General features: G+C 42.7%; 1 protein-coding gene across 6 annotated transcripts in view; it reads left to right on the forward strand.

The window, feature by feature from the left end:
* The window catches only part of LOC119853859 (centromere protein J-like), a 66,655-nt gene that overhangs the window by 39,013 nt on the left and 10,835 nt on the right, over positions 1 to 16,807 (forward strand). For 5 of the 6 annotated variants that reach the window (XM_043511296.1, XM_043511291.1, XM_043511290.1 and 2 more), the window contains 4 exons: positions 2,660 to 2,792; positions 6,693 to 6,858; positions 12,101 to 12,316; positions 13,463 to 13,609. In XM_043511296.1, the coding sequence (XP_043367231.1) occupies positions 2,660 to 2,792; positions 6,693 to 6,858; positions 12,101 to 12,316; positions 13,463 to 13,609 (662 nt within the window). The remainder of the gene's footprint in view (positions 1 to 2,659; positions 2,793 to 6,692; positions 6,859 to 12,100; positions 12,317 to 13,462; positions 13,610 to 16,807) is intronic. The other variant, XM_043511292.1, reaches the window with a different exon arrangement.

The following is a 16,807-nucleotide window of genomic DNA, read 5'->3' on the forward strand; positions in this document are numbered from 1 at the left end:
TTGAATTTTTCTTGGTTTATAATGATTCTACACAAGGGGTGCAAGTAGAGTTCATCTCTTACCTGTACGCTGCACTCATGGGAGGGACACAAAGGGGGCGCACCAGCTAAAGGGGGGGCCCGTGACCCCCCACGTGACTCCTCCCTGACCCACCCCAGTCCAGGGCCCTGCGCTCTCCCGGCGCTCTCCCCTCCCCATGATCCAATCCACATTACCTTGGGGAGCGGGCCTCTGTCCTCTTCCCGCTGCATCAGAGACTTCTGAACTCCAGAACCACAGGTGAAAGGAGCAGAATGTGGGGCCACCTGGCAACTCCTCCAGCACGGCTGTACTGCCCCCAGCCCTGTCCTCTGGCAGGGCTGCTGTACAGACCCCAGAAAGGAGATTCAGCTGCGTGGAAGGGCTGGGGGTGAGGATGGAGGTGGTACAGCCACGCCGGAGGAGCTGTGGGTGTCGGGCCACCCAGCAGTTCCATGTTCTGCTCCTGTGTCTTTCCGGTACAGAGTACCGGCTATAAATATCTTACAGGTACGGCGTACCAAACCTTATCTCCGTACTTGCACCACATGTTCTATTAGTGCATGTCCCATTCCATGCTATGCCAACCACCATGCCAACATTCCTCAGCCCTGACCTAGAAAAAACAGGCTCTCACTGGGGCTGAGGAGATGGTTCAGTCTATATGCCTATTCTAGTCTTGGCCTCTTTGCAGAGACTGCCAACAAGGATGTCTATCAGTGCCATTTGTAACTGGTTTCATGACGAGAGCAACTGTGCACTAGGAGCTGGACTGAGCCCACCCACTATTAATTGAATATAATTTAATATTGTTTCGGTGTGGGTGGGTAGGTGTGGTTGCTTAGCCTGCATAACACTTCACATCTTCACAGCACTTTACAAATTGTTAATTCATCCTCACCGCACTCAGAGTTGGCACCAAAGTTGAGTTGCTGCGATTTTAGGGATGGAGAAACTGAGAGAGAGAGAGTTTAAGTGACATATGCAAGGCCAGAATGGCCGATGGTGTGAGATCTGGGATTAAAGCGGTCGGGGGGGGGGTCAAATTCATCCCTGGTGAATCATCAGTGAAGTTATGGCCTGTTGTATCCTGGTTCCTGGTCATGTGCTCAGATGCCAACATTGCATCTCTCATTTTGTAATTAATTCGTGTTGCTATTAAGCACAGGCAAATGTGTTTGGCACTATGCAAGACACAGACATTAAGACAGCCTCTGCCCTGAAGAGTTTACACTATAGGAGACATTCACCCCACAAGAAAAAGCAGGATGCACTGGAAGAAGCAGAGGGGAGAGTTACCTTACAAACTCGATTTAATCTTATATTTTATTTGATCCTCTTACATTTCTTCTTAATGTGGGGAGAGTCTTGCAGAGGAAGTGGGTTTTCAGGAGGGATTTTTCTATTTCCATTTGAGCGATAAGGACAATACTTGGAACTCCAGTGGCAGAAAAAGAGCCTGCCCTGTGGTTTCTGGTTCATTGGACCCTTGGAAGCTGAGGGCTGCAATTCCTAAAATTATAAAAATACCACATGGCCATGCAATTTAGTTATTTATTTTCTGAGTGGAAGTTAATTATCTGTTTATTTATTACTGTGCTTCTGCCATGTTCAGTCTCCTTTCCCCTCTGGGTCAGTTTGCTGTCCAGGTGAAAGTTCTGAGAGGCTCCTCTGTTCTGAATTAGAAAAATTTTGGTGCAGCACCTTTTACTTACCTGGGGTGAATTCCAACTGGATTTACAGTAACCAAGAGCCTGGTCCTTCCATCACAACCTGGTCCAGTCCCACTCTCTGGATGGACTTTAGTCCATTGTGATTGGAGCCAATCACTGAATCCCACATACTAATACACTCCCGGGATCTGGATTTGAGGAGTGGATAGCTCAGGCACATTCCCAGTTGCAGATCCTATGTCTAACCCTCTTCTTTGGCAGTGGGACCTCACAGTCTGATTGCCTAGACCCAGGAACTAGTGCCTGAGCTCCTTGTTGCTTATACACATTCCCCCACTTGGTTCCATTCTTGGATATAGGAGCTGTGGTTTTTCTAGGTACACACTTCGGGGACAACATGGCAGGAAAACAAAGAAACACAGTCTTAGTGAAAGTATTTGTTATACAAGGAATGTCTGGGCAGAGAATCGTTCAATGTCAGTGATCCTGCTGGTAGAGAAACTACAGTAATACAAATAATTAATAAAAATTAATTGTTCCACTGGAGTAGAGTCATTCAGTGTTGATGGCCCTTGATTGCTCTATCACACCTCCTCAGACACAGACTCTTCACTAGCTGCCAAGTTCCTGCTTCAAAATGGATGCTCAAAGCCACTTCAAAAGTTACATTCAAAATGGAGGTTGAAATACAGCGTGACATTAACAAAAACCAAAATAGAATTTATACCTTGGCCCAGAGAGAGCCCCCAATCCATCACACTTACTGCCAGGTGTAGTGCTTGATTTGCACTAGTAAGCATTATGCTGTATAGTGAATAGTTTCAGGATTGGGCCCCAAGATATTAATGTCTAATGGTGGATATAGCAGAGAAATTTACATTTTCCTGGTCTGTGCAATTCTACTTAGTTAAATACGTGGACTATTTTCATGAACACACAGTAAGTTATATGTACTAACATGATTGTCTTCATAGAATCAGCTCAGAGAAGGCTTATTGACAAGTTAGAGGAATTGGAAAAGCAGGTCAGTGTATATCATGGAGAAACCTCTCTTCTAGTGAGGATGAAAGAAGAACAAGAGAAAGCAAGGCATTTGCTCAGGTAAGTAAACCATCCCATGGCATGCAGAACGAATCTAGCTCACCATGTACTACGGCCAATATTTTCAGCCTTGGATTCTGAAAGCTAGGTTGTTAAATCCTACATAAGTGGCCTCATTTCAGTGGGATCTGTGGGTGCTCTGAAAATCAGGCCATTTATGTGGGTGTCCCAATATGGATGTAGCTGACTAACGAGAGGGCACACAGATTTGAAACCTATGGCCAGATGACGAGTTTTAGGGTTTGGATCTTGTGAAATGCTGAATACTCTGTACAAGTTGCTGAGCATCCTGAAGTCACAGTGAAGTCACTGTGAGCTGGGGGCACTCCCCATCTCAGAAGATCAGGCCCAACCTAGTTATCATCCCTATGTCACATTTAGATTTACCCACCTTTATATTGTGGTAGTTATCCAAACCAGGCAAAGGATGTATTTGTAACTATGGATGTGCCAAGCTTAAAGTTTCAAAAGAGCTGATTTGTAAATAATCAAAGTTCAGTAAAGCAGCTGTAAAATTGCTTAGCTGTAAAATGTTTGTTTGCATAATTCAAACCATTTTCTACTTGGTTGAGATAAAGCAGGAAAAATTTCAGTCCAAAATGTAATATTTTGAAGAAAATTATGTTTGAAAACAGGGGTTTGGAATAAGGGCACCATCTCAACTGTAGGCACCCTGTAGCCATTGCCGTGGCTGTAATAAAATCGTAGCATGGTTAAATTCAAACCCAGTGTGAATTTTTTTTAAGAAGTCTGAAATCTGTTAGAACCTACACTTACCGTATATCTATATGCATTCAATAAAGTGAGATGTAGCTCATGAAAGCTTATGCTCAAATAAATTTGTTAGTCTCTAAGGTGCCACAAGTACTCCTTTTTTTTTTTTGCATATATCTATTGTAATACAAACTCCTTTTTTTGATATTACTGTGTTCTTTCTATTTCTTACTCGGTATGAGAATATTTTTTTTCTTATGTAAAGTAAGAGTAATTTCTTGATGTAGTTTTTTTTTTGTATTCCTTTAAAAAAAATTGAATACATGTTGCAAACTGAACGCGCCCCCAAACCAAACCAAAAGTTTACACTTTTATATGTTCACTCCCATTGATTTCAAAGCTTAGGATCAGGTCCTTTCAGAATTACAGTGTGCTATATTTTTCCTTAGCTATCCTTGCTCAAAATACTTTGCATTTATTAAAAATTGCTTCATTAAAGATCTTTTTCTGGGTATGATCCCCAAAGCATCCTGCAGGTTGATCTCCAATGGACTGCAATAGGAGTTCTGTGTGTGAGAGCTTGTGGATTTGGGCTGTTTATGTTTAACATCTAAAAAAGCAGTAAAAGAAATTAGGCTGCAGTTTTTCCAAAGTTATGTACTGGTGTTAACTTCGGCTGCTAAGTGATGTTTCTCATGCAGAGTTAATGCAATACTTTCCCAGACAGCACTGTACTCTGCTTCGGTAGATAGATAGTGCCCTCAGGTGGGTTTGTCTTACTGAGTATAGTGCTTTGGCATCTAATAATAGTGTTGGCCCTAAAAAGAGTGTTGTTGATAGCGTTTTTGTGGAGTTAGTTGTAGTTGCCTCTACCATTTTCACAAAGATGTTTATCTAAAAATCCATAGATGGCATTCTGTGTAGTGTAGACCTTTTCATTTCTTCTTCCCAGTTTGTGGGCCAGATCCTCAGCTGGGGTAAACTTGCTTAGCTCCACTGATGTCAATGATCTCACAATGATTTACACTAGCTCAGGATCTGGCTCTGTATTTTTAAACTAGTGAGCACATCAGGAGCCCTGGCTGGTAACCACAGTGATATAGCTCTTCAGTTATACCATGTTGACTTTTTTGCCTGGTGGAAGCAATAAGAGCCCTGTTGAGAGAGTCAGCTGGCATGCCTGGACCTGTCCAGGCTTCTGTCCATTCTCTGGTTTCCAAACACATTTTTTACCTTAGGCCTCTGCAAGCATGAGAAGTGCAGACTGGAGGGTGAAAATTCTCTGAGTTTAGAATTTGAGATGTACACAGTGCCTAACGGAGACTGGGGCAGAGATGAGAGCTAGTAGGCTGAGACTCCACCCAGACAGAACTGAGGTAATTGCTGTTGGCTGTGGGAAGCCGTAAGGAGATTTGGTGAAGATTATTTCTGGGGAGTTTGCCTGCCGTTTGTGACATATAACCTGCAGTTCTTGTTGGATCTACAGCAGCTTCTGGATGTCCAGGTAGCAACAGCAATCATGGGTGCTTTTCCCCTCCGTTTAGCTTGGAGGTTTTCTCCTGGCTGAGGATTTTGCTTCCAACACCAGGGTCTTTATCAGTTCACAATGGGTTCATTGCAATGTGCTTTACATGGGGCTACAGCTGAAGACCTTGTGAGAACTTCAGTTTGCATGAAACATGGAGGTCTGCTTTGTAGGCAGTGTATTCTACAGGGAGCACTTTACATCTGTGATGTGCACTGGCTGCCAATTCATTTCCATGTGCAATTCAAGGCTTTGGTTTTAATCTATCGTATAAGGCCTCTAACTGGTTAGGTCAACCTTAACTGAAACATCTCTGATCTCTTTGGATGATTCTGCAGCAGATGAAATCAGTTGAGGTGCTGGAACTAATTGCTTCCTGGTCTAGCCAAGAAAGTAGGGCAATTTGCAGTGAAAGAACCCTCCACTTTAGAAACTGCTTCCTGTTGTGGTCCAACTTTGTTGATTTTCTGGGTAACACTTCTGTTCTCACAAGGGGCAGGGATAGGATGGGCATAAGCAGGGGTGTTGTATTTATTACTCCTACTAGATGTTGGGGTGAGGTGTTAATTGGTTACAGAGGAGATGTATTACTTTTAATGTTCATGAACCCAGAATACTGTAAGGGCTCATTTTTTAAAAAAAGAACCAATGAACTAAACCCAAATGACTCAACCGTAAAGATCTCTCCTGCAGTGGCACCTTCCTTCGGGCAGCAGGAGGAGGGGGCCTGTGCGTCTCTTAACGTCAGTGTTAGTTTCCATTTTGTTCATTAGAGAACACTCTGCAGTGACAGGCCCAGCTAGAGAGGTGAATGCTCTTAACCACATCACTGTTGCCTCATGTGCCTGCCTATGAGGCTAACAAATGATATAATAATATATTCCAAAAATGGGGTCAGCATTTGGGCCAAACACTGATTTCAGTTCATACAAATATGCTACATTCTGGGCTCAGTTAACGACTTACAGCCTGGAGCTCCAGTGGGGGAAAACCATGCCCTGTCCCAGTGCTAGCATCTAGAGGCTTCAGGATTGGAATAGCAAAATGTCTCCTAGGTGCTAAGATTGTACATTGGGCACTTGAGCTTGCCATACCTGTAGCAAGCATTCCCAACAGCTCCCTGTCCACTAACTGGCACATAAGGTCTATGGCCATTCTCACTCTGGGGCAGCTAGGGCTTCCGGAAGCTCAGTCTCCAGCCGTGCACCCTGCATGGGTATGTGTGAGGAAGAAGCCACCTGTGCCCTCTCTCTCCTCAAGCACAACTTCTCCAGGTTGCAATCAATGGTGTGCCGTCTAAGTATGCAGCGCATGCATTGCATGGCCCAGAATTAAAAAACATGGTCCAACTGGTCGCCCATGGGCCAGATCTGACCTGTAGGATGATTCTGTCTGATGTCTTCTGCACAGCGTGACCTCATGCTGCATAGAGGGCTACAGCTGAAACTGTGCGCACCTGAGACTCTCAGTGATTAAGGACCTGATTTTTTCAGAGGTGCTGAGTACCTATAGCTCCCCTTGACTTCAGTGTCTGCTGTGAATGCTCGAGACCTCTGAAAATCAAGCCCTAAATCTGGGAATCCTGGATACACATCCAAAGATCGGATTCAACTTACATTCTTTACATCAGCTTCATAATCCCCACTTTACCTTTTGAACAGAACACGAATGGATCAGCTTGAGACCAGCAAGGCTCAAGAACTTAATCGCTTAGAAGAATATAAGAGAGACCACATTCACACACCGCAGAAAGAAAAGGTTGAATTTAAGAAGTACTCAACAGCAACTAGAGTCACTAGGGAGGAAGTAAAATCAGAAGAAATACAAGTAAGCAGTGTATAAAGAAGGGAAAAAGAAAATGTGATTTTACAGATCAGTTTGTAGTCCATCCTAGAATGGATATGAGAATTGCTGCTCAAGTCATGGAGAATCCACCATGCTTTGAGATAAATTGTTCCACTGGTGAATTACCCTCACTGTTAAAAATCTACAACTTATTTCCAGTCTGAATTTGTCTAGCTTCTGTTTCCAGCTATTGGATAGCATTATGCCTTTTTCTGCTTGATTTAGAAATCACTTCCCTACGTAAGTATTTGTAGACCATAATCAATTCACCTCTTAAACTCCTCTTAGATATACTAACTAGACTGAGTTAAGTCTCTCCCAATAAAACATGATTTCCAGACCTCAAATCATTCTTGGGGATCTTTTCTGAATCCTTTTCAATTTTTCAATATCCTTTTTGAAATGTGGACTCCAGAAATGACACAGCATTTCAGTAATGGTCTCATCAATCCCATACACAGAGGTAATACCAGCTGCCTATTCCTACTTGATATTTCCCTGCTTATACATTCAAGAATCACGTTTTCCCTTTTAACTACAGCACTGCACTGGGATCTAATGTTTAATTGGTTATCTACCAAATCCTTTTCTTTGCCAGTTCATTCCAGGATACAGTCTATTATCTTGGAAGTATGACCTACATTCTTTGTTCCTAAACGCATGATTTTGCATTTGGCTCAGTTAAAATACATGTTGTTCAAATGAGTTCAGCTTGCTAAAATCACTCTCTATAACTGACCTGTTCCTATAATTATTTACCACGCCACCAATTTTGGTGTCATCTGTACATTTTACCAGCAGTGCTTTTGTAAAAATATTGAATAGCACTGGGCCAAGAACAAATTCCACTGGGAATTCACTACAAACACCTCACTGGATGATGATTCCCCATTTACAATTAATTTTTGAGATCTATCAATTAATCAGTTTTTAATCCATTTAATAGGGGCTACATTGATTTTATATAGTGCTATCTTTTTAAATACAAAGTCATGCAGGATTAAAAGACACAAGGTGGTTGAGGTAATATTTTTTATTGGACCAACTTCTCAAGATTGTCCAACTTCTCTATAAAAGATATTACCTCACCCATCTCATCTTGCCACTATCCTGGGACCAACACAGCCACAACAACATTGCATGCAAGATTAAGTCAAATGCCTTACATTAGTAATGTAGCGGGCTCACAACATCACTCATTCTTGCAAGATCAGGTACCCCTGCTGTCTTTGCCTGCTCATCGCTTTTCACCTTCTGCTTTTATACAAGCAACAATACACACCTGCCCTTGTGCAGGATCAAGCCTGTTAATGTATATCAAGAGCCCCAGTGCCATAATGGTTGGTGCATAAATATATAAATAAATAGCTTTCTTATGTCCACCTCACTTTGGAGACGTGTCCCATATTTGGCAGATTAAGCGGTAAATCACAATTTCACTACCCAACAATGCGCTATTCATGGTGAAGTTGCAGAAGAAGAAAGAATTATGTGCTTGAAGGAAGAAAGGAGGCAGAGGATGAAGAGACAGGAGAGGGAGGATGGGAAAACTTCTGCTTTTCCTCATTGCCTTTGCTAGTATTGGGGGTTGGGGTTTGTAGGGTTTTGTTCTAAAGGGTCAAGGATTTAAAATATACAGTTCAATTTGTCTGGAAATACACAAAGAATGAATGCAAAACCACTTAGTGCAAGCAAAAATCATACGATCATAGAACTGGAAGGGACCTCGAGAGGTCATCTAGTCCAATCCTCTGCACTCGTGGCAGGGCTAAGTATTATCTAGACCATCCCTGACAGGTGTTTGTCTCACTTGCTCTTAAAACTCTCCAATGATGGAGACTCCACAACCTCTCTAGGCAATTTATTCCAGTTCTTAAGCACCCTGACAGTTGGGAAGTTTTTCCTAATGTCCAGCTTAAACCTCCCTTGGTGCACTTTAAGCCCATTGCTTCTTGTCCTATCCTCAGGGGATAAGAAGAACAATTTTTCTTCCTCCTCCTTGTAACAACCTTTTACATACTTGAAAACTGTTATCATGTCCCCTCTCAGTCTTCTCTTTTCCAGACTAAACAAACCCATTTTTTTCAATCTTCCCTCATAGGTCATGTTTTCTAGACCTTTAATCATTTTTGTTGCTCTTCTGTGGATTCTCTCCAATTTGTCCACATCCTTCCTGAAATGTGGCGCCCAGAACTGGACACAATACGCCAGTTGAGGCCTAATCAGCATGGAGTAGAGCGGAAGAATTACTTCTCTTGTCTTGCTTACAACACTCCTGCTAATACATCCCAGAACGATGTTTGCTTTTTTTGCAACAGTGTTACACTGTTGACTCATGTTTAGTTTGTGGTCCACTATAACCCCCAGATTATAGTGGTCCACTATAACCCCCCACTATAACGCTCCGGTACAGCATACCAACAAGAGCCAGTGCACCATACTGGTTTCCCCAGGGAGCAATTTAAAGGGCCTGGGGCTCCCAGCGGTGGCTGGAGCCCCAGGCCCTTTAAATTGCCTCCAGAGCCCCGTTGCCGGAGCCCTGGGGTAGTGGCTGCGGAGCTCTGGCAGCTATTTAAAGGGCCCGGAGCTCCCCTGCTTCTACCGCCCTGGTCCTTTAAATAGCCACCGGAGCCCTGCCACCGCTGCTCCAGGGGCTATTTAAAGGACCGTGGCAGTAGAAATAGGGGAGCTGTAGGCCCTTTAAATAGCCCCAGAGCCCTGGGGTAGCGGGGGCTCCAGGGGCTATTTAAAGGGCCGGGGCTCCAGCTGCCTCTGCCGCCCCGGTCCTATAAATAGCCGCTGGAGCCCCGCTGCTTCCCCAGAGGTCCAGCGGCTAATTAAAAGAAGGGGCAGTAGAAGCAGAGGAGCCCCGGGCCCTTTAAATAGCCCCAGGAGCCCCGGGCTGTCACTGCTACCCTGGTGGGGGACAGGTGTAGGAGGAGGAGAATGAGGGGTTATCTAAATCATTGATGAAGATATTGAACATAACCGGACCCAGAACTGATCCCTGTGGGTCCCCACTCATTATGCCCTTCCAGCATGACTATGAGCCACTGATAACTACTCTTTGGGAACAGTTTTCCAACAAGTTTTGCATCCACCTTATAGTAGCTCCATCTAAGTTGCATTTCCCTAGTTTGTTTATGAGAGGGTCATGCGAGACAGTATCAAAAGCTTTACTAAAGTCAAGATATACCATGTTTATCACTTCTCCCCATCCACAAGGCTTGTTACCCTGTCAAAGAAAGATATCAGGTTGGTTTGGCATCATTTGTTTTTTACAGATCCATGCTGATCGTTACTTACCACCTTATTATCTTCTAGATGTTTGCAAATTGATTGCTTAATTATTTTCTCCATTATCTTTCTGAGTACAGAAGTTAAGATGACTGGTCTGTAAGTCCCTGGGTTGTTCTTATTTCCCTTTTTATAGATTGGCACTATATTTGCCCTTTTCCATTCTTCTGGAATCTCTCCCGTCTTCCATGACTTTTCAAAAATAATCACTAATGGCTCAGATATCTCCTCAGTCAGCTCCTTGAGAATTTTACGATGCATTTCATTAGGCCCTGGTGACTTGAGGACATCTAATTTGTCCAAGTAATTTTTAACTTGTTCTTTCCCTATTTTAGCCTCTTCTGATCCTATCTCATTTTCACTGGCATTCACTATGTTAGACGTCCAATTACCACCAACCTTCTTGGTGAAAACCGAAACAAATAAGTCATTAAGCACCTCTGCCATTTCCATATTTTCTGTTGTTATTCCCCCCCCACCCCGAATTGAGTAACAGGCCTACCCTGTCCTTGGTCTTCCTCTTCCTTCTAGTGTATTTGTAGAATATTTTCTTATTACCCGTTATGTCTCCAGCTAGTTTGATCTTGTTTTGTGCTTTGGCCTTTCTAATTTTGTCACTACATACTTGTGTTATTTGTTTATATTCATCATTTGTAATTTGACCTAGTTTCCAATTTTTGTAGGGCTCTTTATTTATTTTAAGAACATTGAAGATCTCCTGGTTAAGCCAGGGTGATCTATTGCCGTACTTCCTATCTTTCCTACTCAGTGGGATAGTTTTCTCTTGTGCCCTTAATAATGTCTCTTTGAAAAACTGCCAACTGTCTTCTATTGTTTTTCCCCTTAGACTTGCTACCCTTGGGATCTTACCTATGAACTCCCTGATTTTGCTAAAGTCTGCCTTCTTGAAATCCGTTATCTTTATTTTGCTGTTCTCCCTCCTACCATTCCTTAGAATCATGAACTCTATCATTTCGTGATCACTTTCAAATTCTCAGCCAGTTCCTCCCTATTTGTCAGAATGACAGATTACAATTAAGCCTTAGGTGTAGTTCTCCCTGAGCAAAGGAAAGGCTCGAGATCTTTGCTCATCCACTCCTTTACATTTAAAGGTGTAGGGTTAATAAAGGGGCAGGGCGTGTCTAAGGAGACATACACTTAAATGTATTTCTAAAATGGCTTGGTCAATATCCATAGATTCATAGATTTTTATTTTAAGATCAGGAGGGACCATTATGATCATTTAGGCTGACCTCCTGCATAACACAGGCCCAAGAACCTCATCTCATCTACTAATCTCTACATCAAGCCCATAACTTCTGTTTGAGCTCAGCACGTATTTTAGAAAGACATCCAGGCTTGAGTTGTCATTGACGTGAGCAAGAGTTGTGGATGTTCTAGACTCATTAGGGTCAGAACCTGAATCAGTCAGATTGTTCCATCAGTCCAAGCCACTTAAAGAAAATCTTTTTTTTTTTAATGTAAACACAGTGAGATGCTCCTTGATGGTTGGAATGTTAGGGCCTGATTTTGAAATGTATTGATCACCTTCAACTTCAACTGACTTCATTTATAGTGGGTGTTCAGCATTTCTAAAATCACCCCTTGTTGGCTGAATATCTCACTGCTGTAGATGCTTGTCAGTATACCTTAAATACTGTAGGGGCTAATAGCTACTCCTTTTTCTTAGGCTCCTTTTCTCTGGCTCTTCTGCAGCATGGATTTTTTGTTGTTGTTTGTTTTATTTATTGCTGTGTATTTTGGTAGATCTTGTGTGATTTTGTTTTGTGTGTGTTTATGTCATAATGAAAAGTTTCAATAAAGATTTAAGCAAAACAACAGATTTCATGCATCTTTCCAAATGCATGAGATGCGCTTTCCTCATCTGGAATAGTGCACTAATGTTATATGCCTTCTCTAATAACAGATGTTAAAACAGCAGATTGCAAGGCTCCAGGAGGAGTTCAGGAGAAATGAGTCCCGCTGGCATGCTACCCACGGGAAGCTAAAAAATCAGATTGAGATGCTGACCAAACAGAACCTGGAGCTTCGAGATGAGCTCAGAGTTTCAGAGCATCAGAGGCTGGAAGCAGAAAAGAAATCTGGAGCTGTGGATTTCATAAGCAGAAAATCGCAAACCCCGGTACTGAAGGATCTGTTGTCTGTGGGTGGTTGTCTGAGCAGTGGAAGTGTCTGGTATACCAATGTCAGAGCAATTCAAAGCTTTAAGATTTCTTCAGATTCAGGAGTGCATGTACATACTCTCTCTCCCTCTTAGCCAATTATTCTCAGGGAAATAACCAGTCCTAGGCTACTACTCTAACCACTGGGCTATCCTTCCCTTTGTAAATGACAGTAACTATATTCTTCTTTACAAGGTGCCTGGAACCACCAATTTCACTTGATAAAGTAAGGGAAATGGTAAATAATCTTTATACATTTTAATGTAATTTTAATATAGCATTAATGAAAATTAAGCCCCTAACTCCCTTAGGCTACTTCAGAAAATGTAATCCCATATTCAAATTTAATTTTGATTTTTAACTTGACTGAAATCTGCCTGTTACTTCTGATGACCCTTCTTCTTATGCATAGTGAAGGTCACACACAAAGATGATTCCAGCTGTGCTGTATGCATCATAAAGGACACCAGTACAGAACAAAACTGTATAATAATCCCAAGCAAAACAAAAGCTAGGGAAGGCAAAATACACTCGACATTTTGCTCTAGATTCTGGCCCCCACTCCATCTGTGTTGGCCTGCTCTGGTGGTGCAAAAGAGCCATAAAGCCTGGGCTTTCAGCCTCTGAAGATTCCCTCTGGGCTGGAGAATCCTCAGATGGCATAAGGGCACTGTATATGGGACATGACCCTGAGGCTGTTGTAACTTATGCTGGGGACCATCCTGTCCCTGGCTAGCCCCAGGCTCAGAGGAGCATAACTTGACCAGATGGGGGATCTAGTCCTTTGTGTATAAACTTAGGGTAATTCTGTTTTATCTCCTATCAGAGCCATTAAGTTTTCCAACTCCAGGCACCTAGTGAGGGATTTCCATGCTGTATTGATCTCTTTGCTTGGGGGGAAACGGGTGCCACCTGCTCCTGCCCACCCTCCTGTGGTCTAGCTGACTGAATAGTCGCTACTTATGTATTTATGTCATATTGCCTTGTTACCTCAGAAAATGTGAAGGTTTGGTTTCAGTTTTTTCACCAGATACAAGATGAAGTGACTGGTTCTGTTAGATGTGACGGATAAACCAATGCTTTGTTTATTATAAATTCTCCATTAGGTTTCAGAAGCTATTTTGAGAGGGACATCATCTCTGGCTAAGCTAGAAGAAAGGCCATTGCAAGGTAGCCATAAGAGTCGCAGCACCACTCCGATGGGGAGGAAAACGCCAGTGGAGAAACACTCCCCCAGAGATGTGAATATGAAAGTATGGATAAAACTCGGGTCCTTATTGCAAACAGGCACATTTCCACAGTTTAACATGAGACTTATTTTAGAGAATGATTTCTGGAACCAAAATGTATGTAAATCAAAGTGTCCAGATATGTGGGGTCACCTTTTCTACATAGCCCCGTGTTGTGACTCAGTAGTAAAGTTTTTTCCTTGCACTCTTCCTAACTCCATACTGGTGTGAGACAATCATCTGTCTCCTATTTTAAGCATAACTGAATTGCCTATTTGTAGTTATCACAGCGTACTGTGCCCCTGCCCCAATGCATGGTTTTGGCCCTTGAATTTGCACAGTGTGAGGATCTAGTAGTCTTGCCCCACCCACTCTTCCAGCTTCCCCTTCCCCAAACCCTCCCTGACTCTTTGGCCCTGACGAGAGAGAGACACTAGAGAATTGCACCACGGCACACGGGAGGCTGTGAAGTCTCCTTTCATGGGCTCTCTGCAGCCTTATCTCTGCAAAGCTGAAATCCAGTATTTTCACTGTTTCAGGCCTTGCATAATTACAAAAGAGACCACACAGAATTTGGCCCCAAGTGTGAAACCCAATTTCTCTTTAGTGCACATCAGACTTAATCCTACTTCCAGTCAAATCAATGGCAAAACTCCCATTTGACCGTAACGAGTGCAGCACTGGTCTCGATAGCCCTTTGACTGCTCTTCTGTGGCTGGATTACACCATTGTCTGACGCGTCTCACTTTTAAGAACTTTTTCCTAAATATCTAGTTAGAATTTTCCTCCTCCTGGCTTCAAGTTGTAACTTTTTGTTTTGTCTCCATTTGAATATCCCAATAATAATCCTTCCCCTGCCTTTTTTTTTTATACCTAGTCTAAATCTGTGCCTTGTCAGTCAGATGAACTGAGATTCCTCCTGTCTCTGCAGTTAATGATCTCATGACACAAATACGTTCTAACATCCAGGGAAACCTTTCACGGTGACAAGCAGGTAGGCTAATTCCAGCAGTTAACAAGAATATCAGAGGAACAGTGGGGGGTGGGGTGGGGGGGAGAAATACCATACTTTGTGTAATGACTCATCCATTCCCAGTCTCTATTCAAGCCTAAGTTAATTGTATCCAGTTTGCAAATTAATTCCAATTCAGCAGTCTCTCGTTGGAGTCTGTTTCTGAAGCTTTTTTGTTGAAGTATAGCCACTCATCAAGGATCTACAACCTATCCTGAAGGACGAGCCATCGCTCTCTCAGATCTTGGGAGATAGACCAGTCCTTGCTTACAGACAGCCCCCCAATCTGAAGCAAATACTCACCAGCAACCACACACCACACAACAGAACCACTAACCCAGGAACCTATCCTTGCAACAAAGCCCGTTGCCAACTCTGTCCACATATCTATTCAGGGGATACCATCATAGGGCCTAATCACATCAGCCACACTATCAGAGGCTCGTTCACCTGCGCATCTACCAATGTGATATATGCCGTCATGTGCCAGCAATGCCCCTCTGCCATGTACATTGGCCAAACTGGACAGTCTCTACGTAAAAGAATGAATGGACACAAATCAGATGTCAAGAATTATAACATTCAAAAACCAGTTGGAGAACACTTCAATCTCTCCGGTCACTCGATCACAGACCTAAGAGTGGCTATCCTTCAACAAAAAAGCTTCAAAAACAGACTCCAAGGAGAGACTGCTGAATTGGAATTAATTTGCAAACTGGATACAATTAACTTAGGCTTGAATAGAGACTGGGAATGGATGAGTCATTACACAAAGTAAAACTATTTCCCCATGGTATTTCTCCCCCCCCCACCCCACCCCCCACTGTTCCTCTGATATTCTTGTTAACTGCTGGAATTAGCCTACCTGCTTGTCACCATGAAAGGTTTTCCTCCCCCCCCTCCCCCCCGCTGTTGGTGATGGCTTATCTTAAGTGCTCACTCTCCTTACAGTGTGTATGATAAACCCATTGTTTCATGTTCTCTGTGTGTGTGTATATAAATCTCTCCTCTGTTTTTTCCACCAAATGCATCCGATGAAGTGAGCTGTAGCTCACGAAAGCTTATGCTCTAATAAATTTGTTAGTCTCTAAGGTGCCACAAGTACTCCTTTTCTTTTTGCGAATACAGACTAACACGGCTGCTACTCTGAAATCTCCTTACAGTGTGTATGATAAACCCATTGTTTCATGTTCTCTGTGTGTGTGTATATAAATCTCTCCTCTGTTTTTTCCACCAAATGCATCCGATGAAGTGAGCTGTAGCTCACGAAAGCTTATGCTCTAATAAATTTGTTAGTCTCTAAGGTGCCACAAGTACTCCTTTTCTTTTTGCGAATACAGACTAACACGGCTGCTACTCTGAAATCTCCTTACAGTGTGTATGATAAACCCATTGTTTCATGTTCTCTGTGTGTGTGTATATAAATCTCTCCTCTGTTTTTTCCACCAAATGCATCCGATGAAGTGAGCTGTAGCTCACGAAAGCTTATGCTCTAATAAATTTGTTAGTCTCTAAGGTGCCACAAGTACTAAAATTGTATATTATATTATTTGTGAAGTAAAATGTGATCAGGTGAATAACAACAGTATTGTGTAATGTGCACAGACACAAAGGGGCAGCATTTATATTGTGTGTGAACTATCAGCTTGTCATTTCCCCACTTTTGAACGGGGTGGCCTAGATTGGATATTTGTCCTCAAGACTAGTTGTCTTTCTAAACAATATGCTCTAATTCAACTAGAAGCTATGAGCTGATGCAGGAATTAGTGGGTGAAATTCTATGGTCTCTGTTACGTATGGGGTCAGACTTGGGATTCAATTTTCAGAAGCACCTAAGAGACTTGGAATTCTAAATCCCCTTTTCAAAAGAGACCAAGTCACATCAGAGCTGGTGCTAGGCATAAGCAGACTAAGCAATTGTTTAGGGCCCGAGCAGCTCAAGAGTGCCCCCATTCGCTTTTTATTATGTGTTGGGGTGGGCAAAATATTCCTGCTTAGGGCCTCCAATGGGCTAGCACTGCTTCTGAGTCACACTGAAAGTCAGTGGGACTTTAGCTCCTGGATGCCTATGCCATTTTTGAAAATGAGGCTTCGGCTCCAAAGTCACATAAGGGCTTTTGAAAAATTTTACCCAAGGCAATTGTTATGGTTCCATCTGGTCTTAAAAACTGTGAGTTAAATCTTAGCCCCAGTAATGTCAATGAGAGTTT

This window comes from Dermochelys coriacea, chromosome 3 (genome assembly GCF_009764565.3).
Source record: "Dermochelys coriacea isolate rDerCor1 chromosome 3, rDerCor1.pri.v4, whole genome shotgun sequence".
NCBI classification, from domain to species: domain Eukaryota; kingdom Metazoa; phylum Chordata; order Testudines; family Dermochelyidae; genus Dermochelys; species Dermochelys coriacea.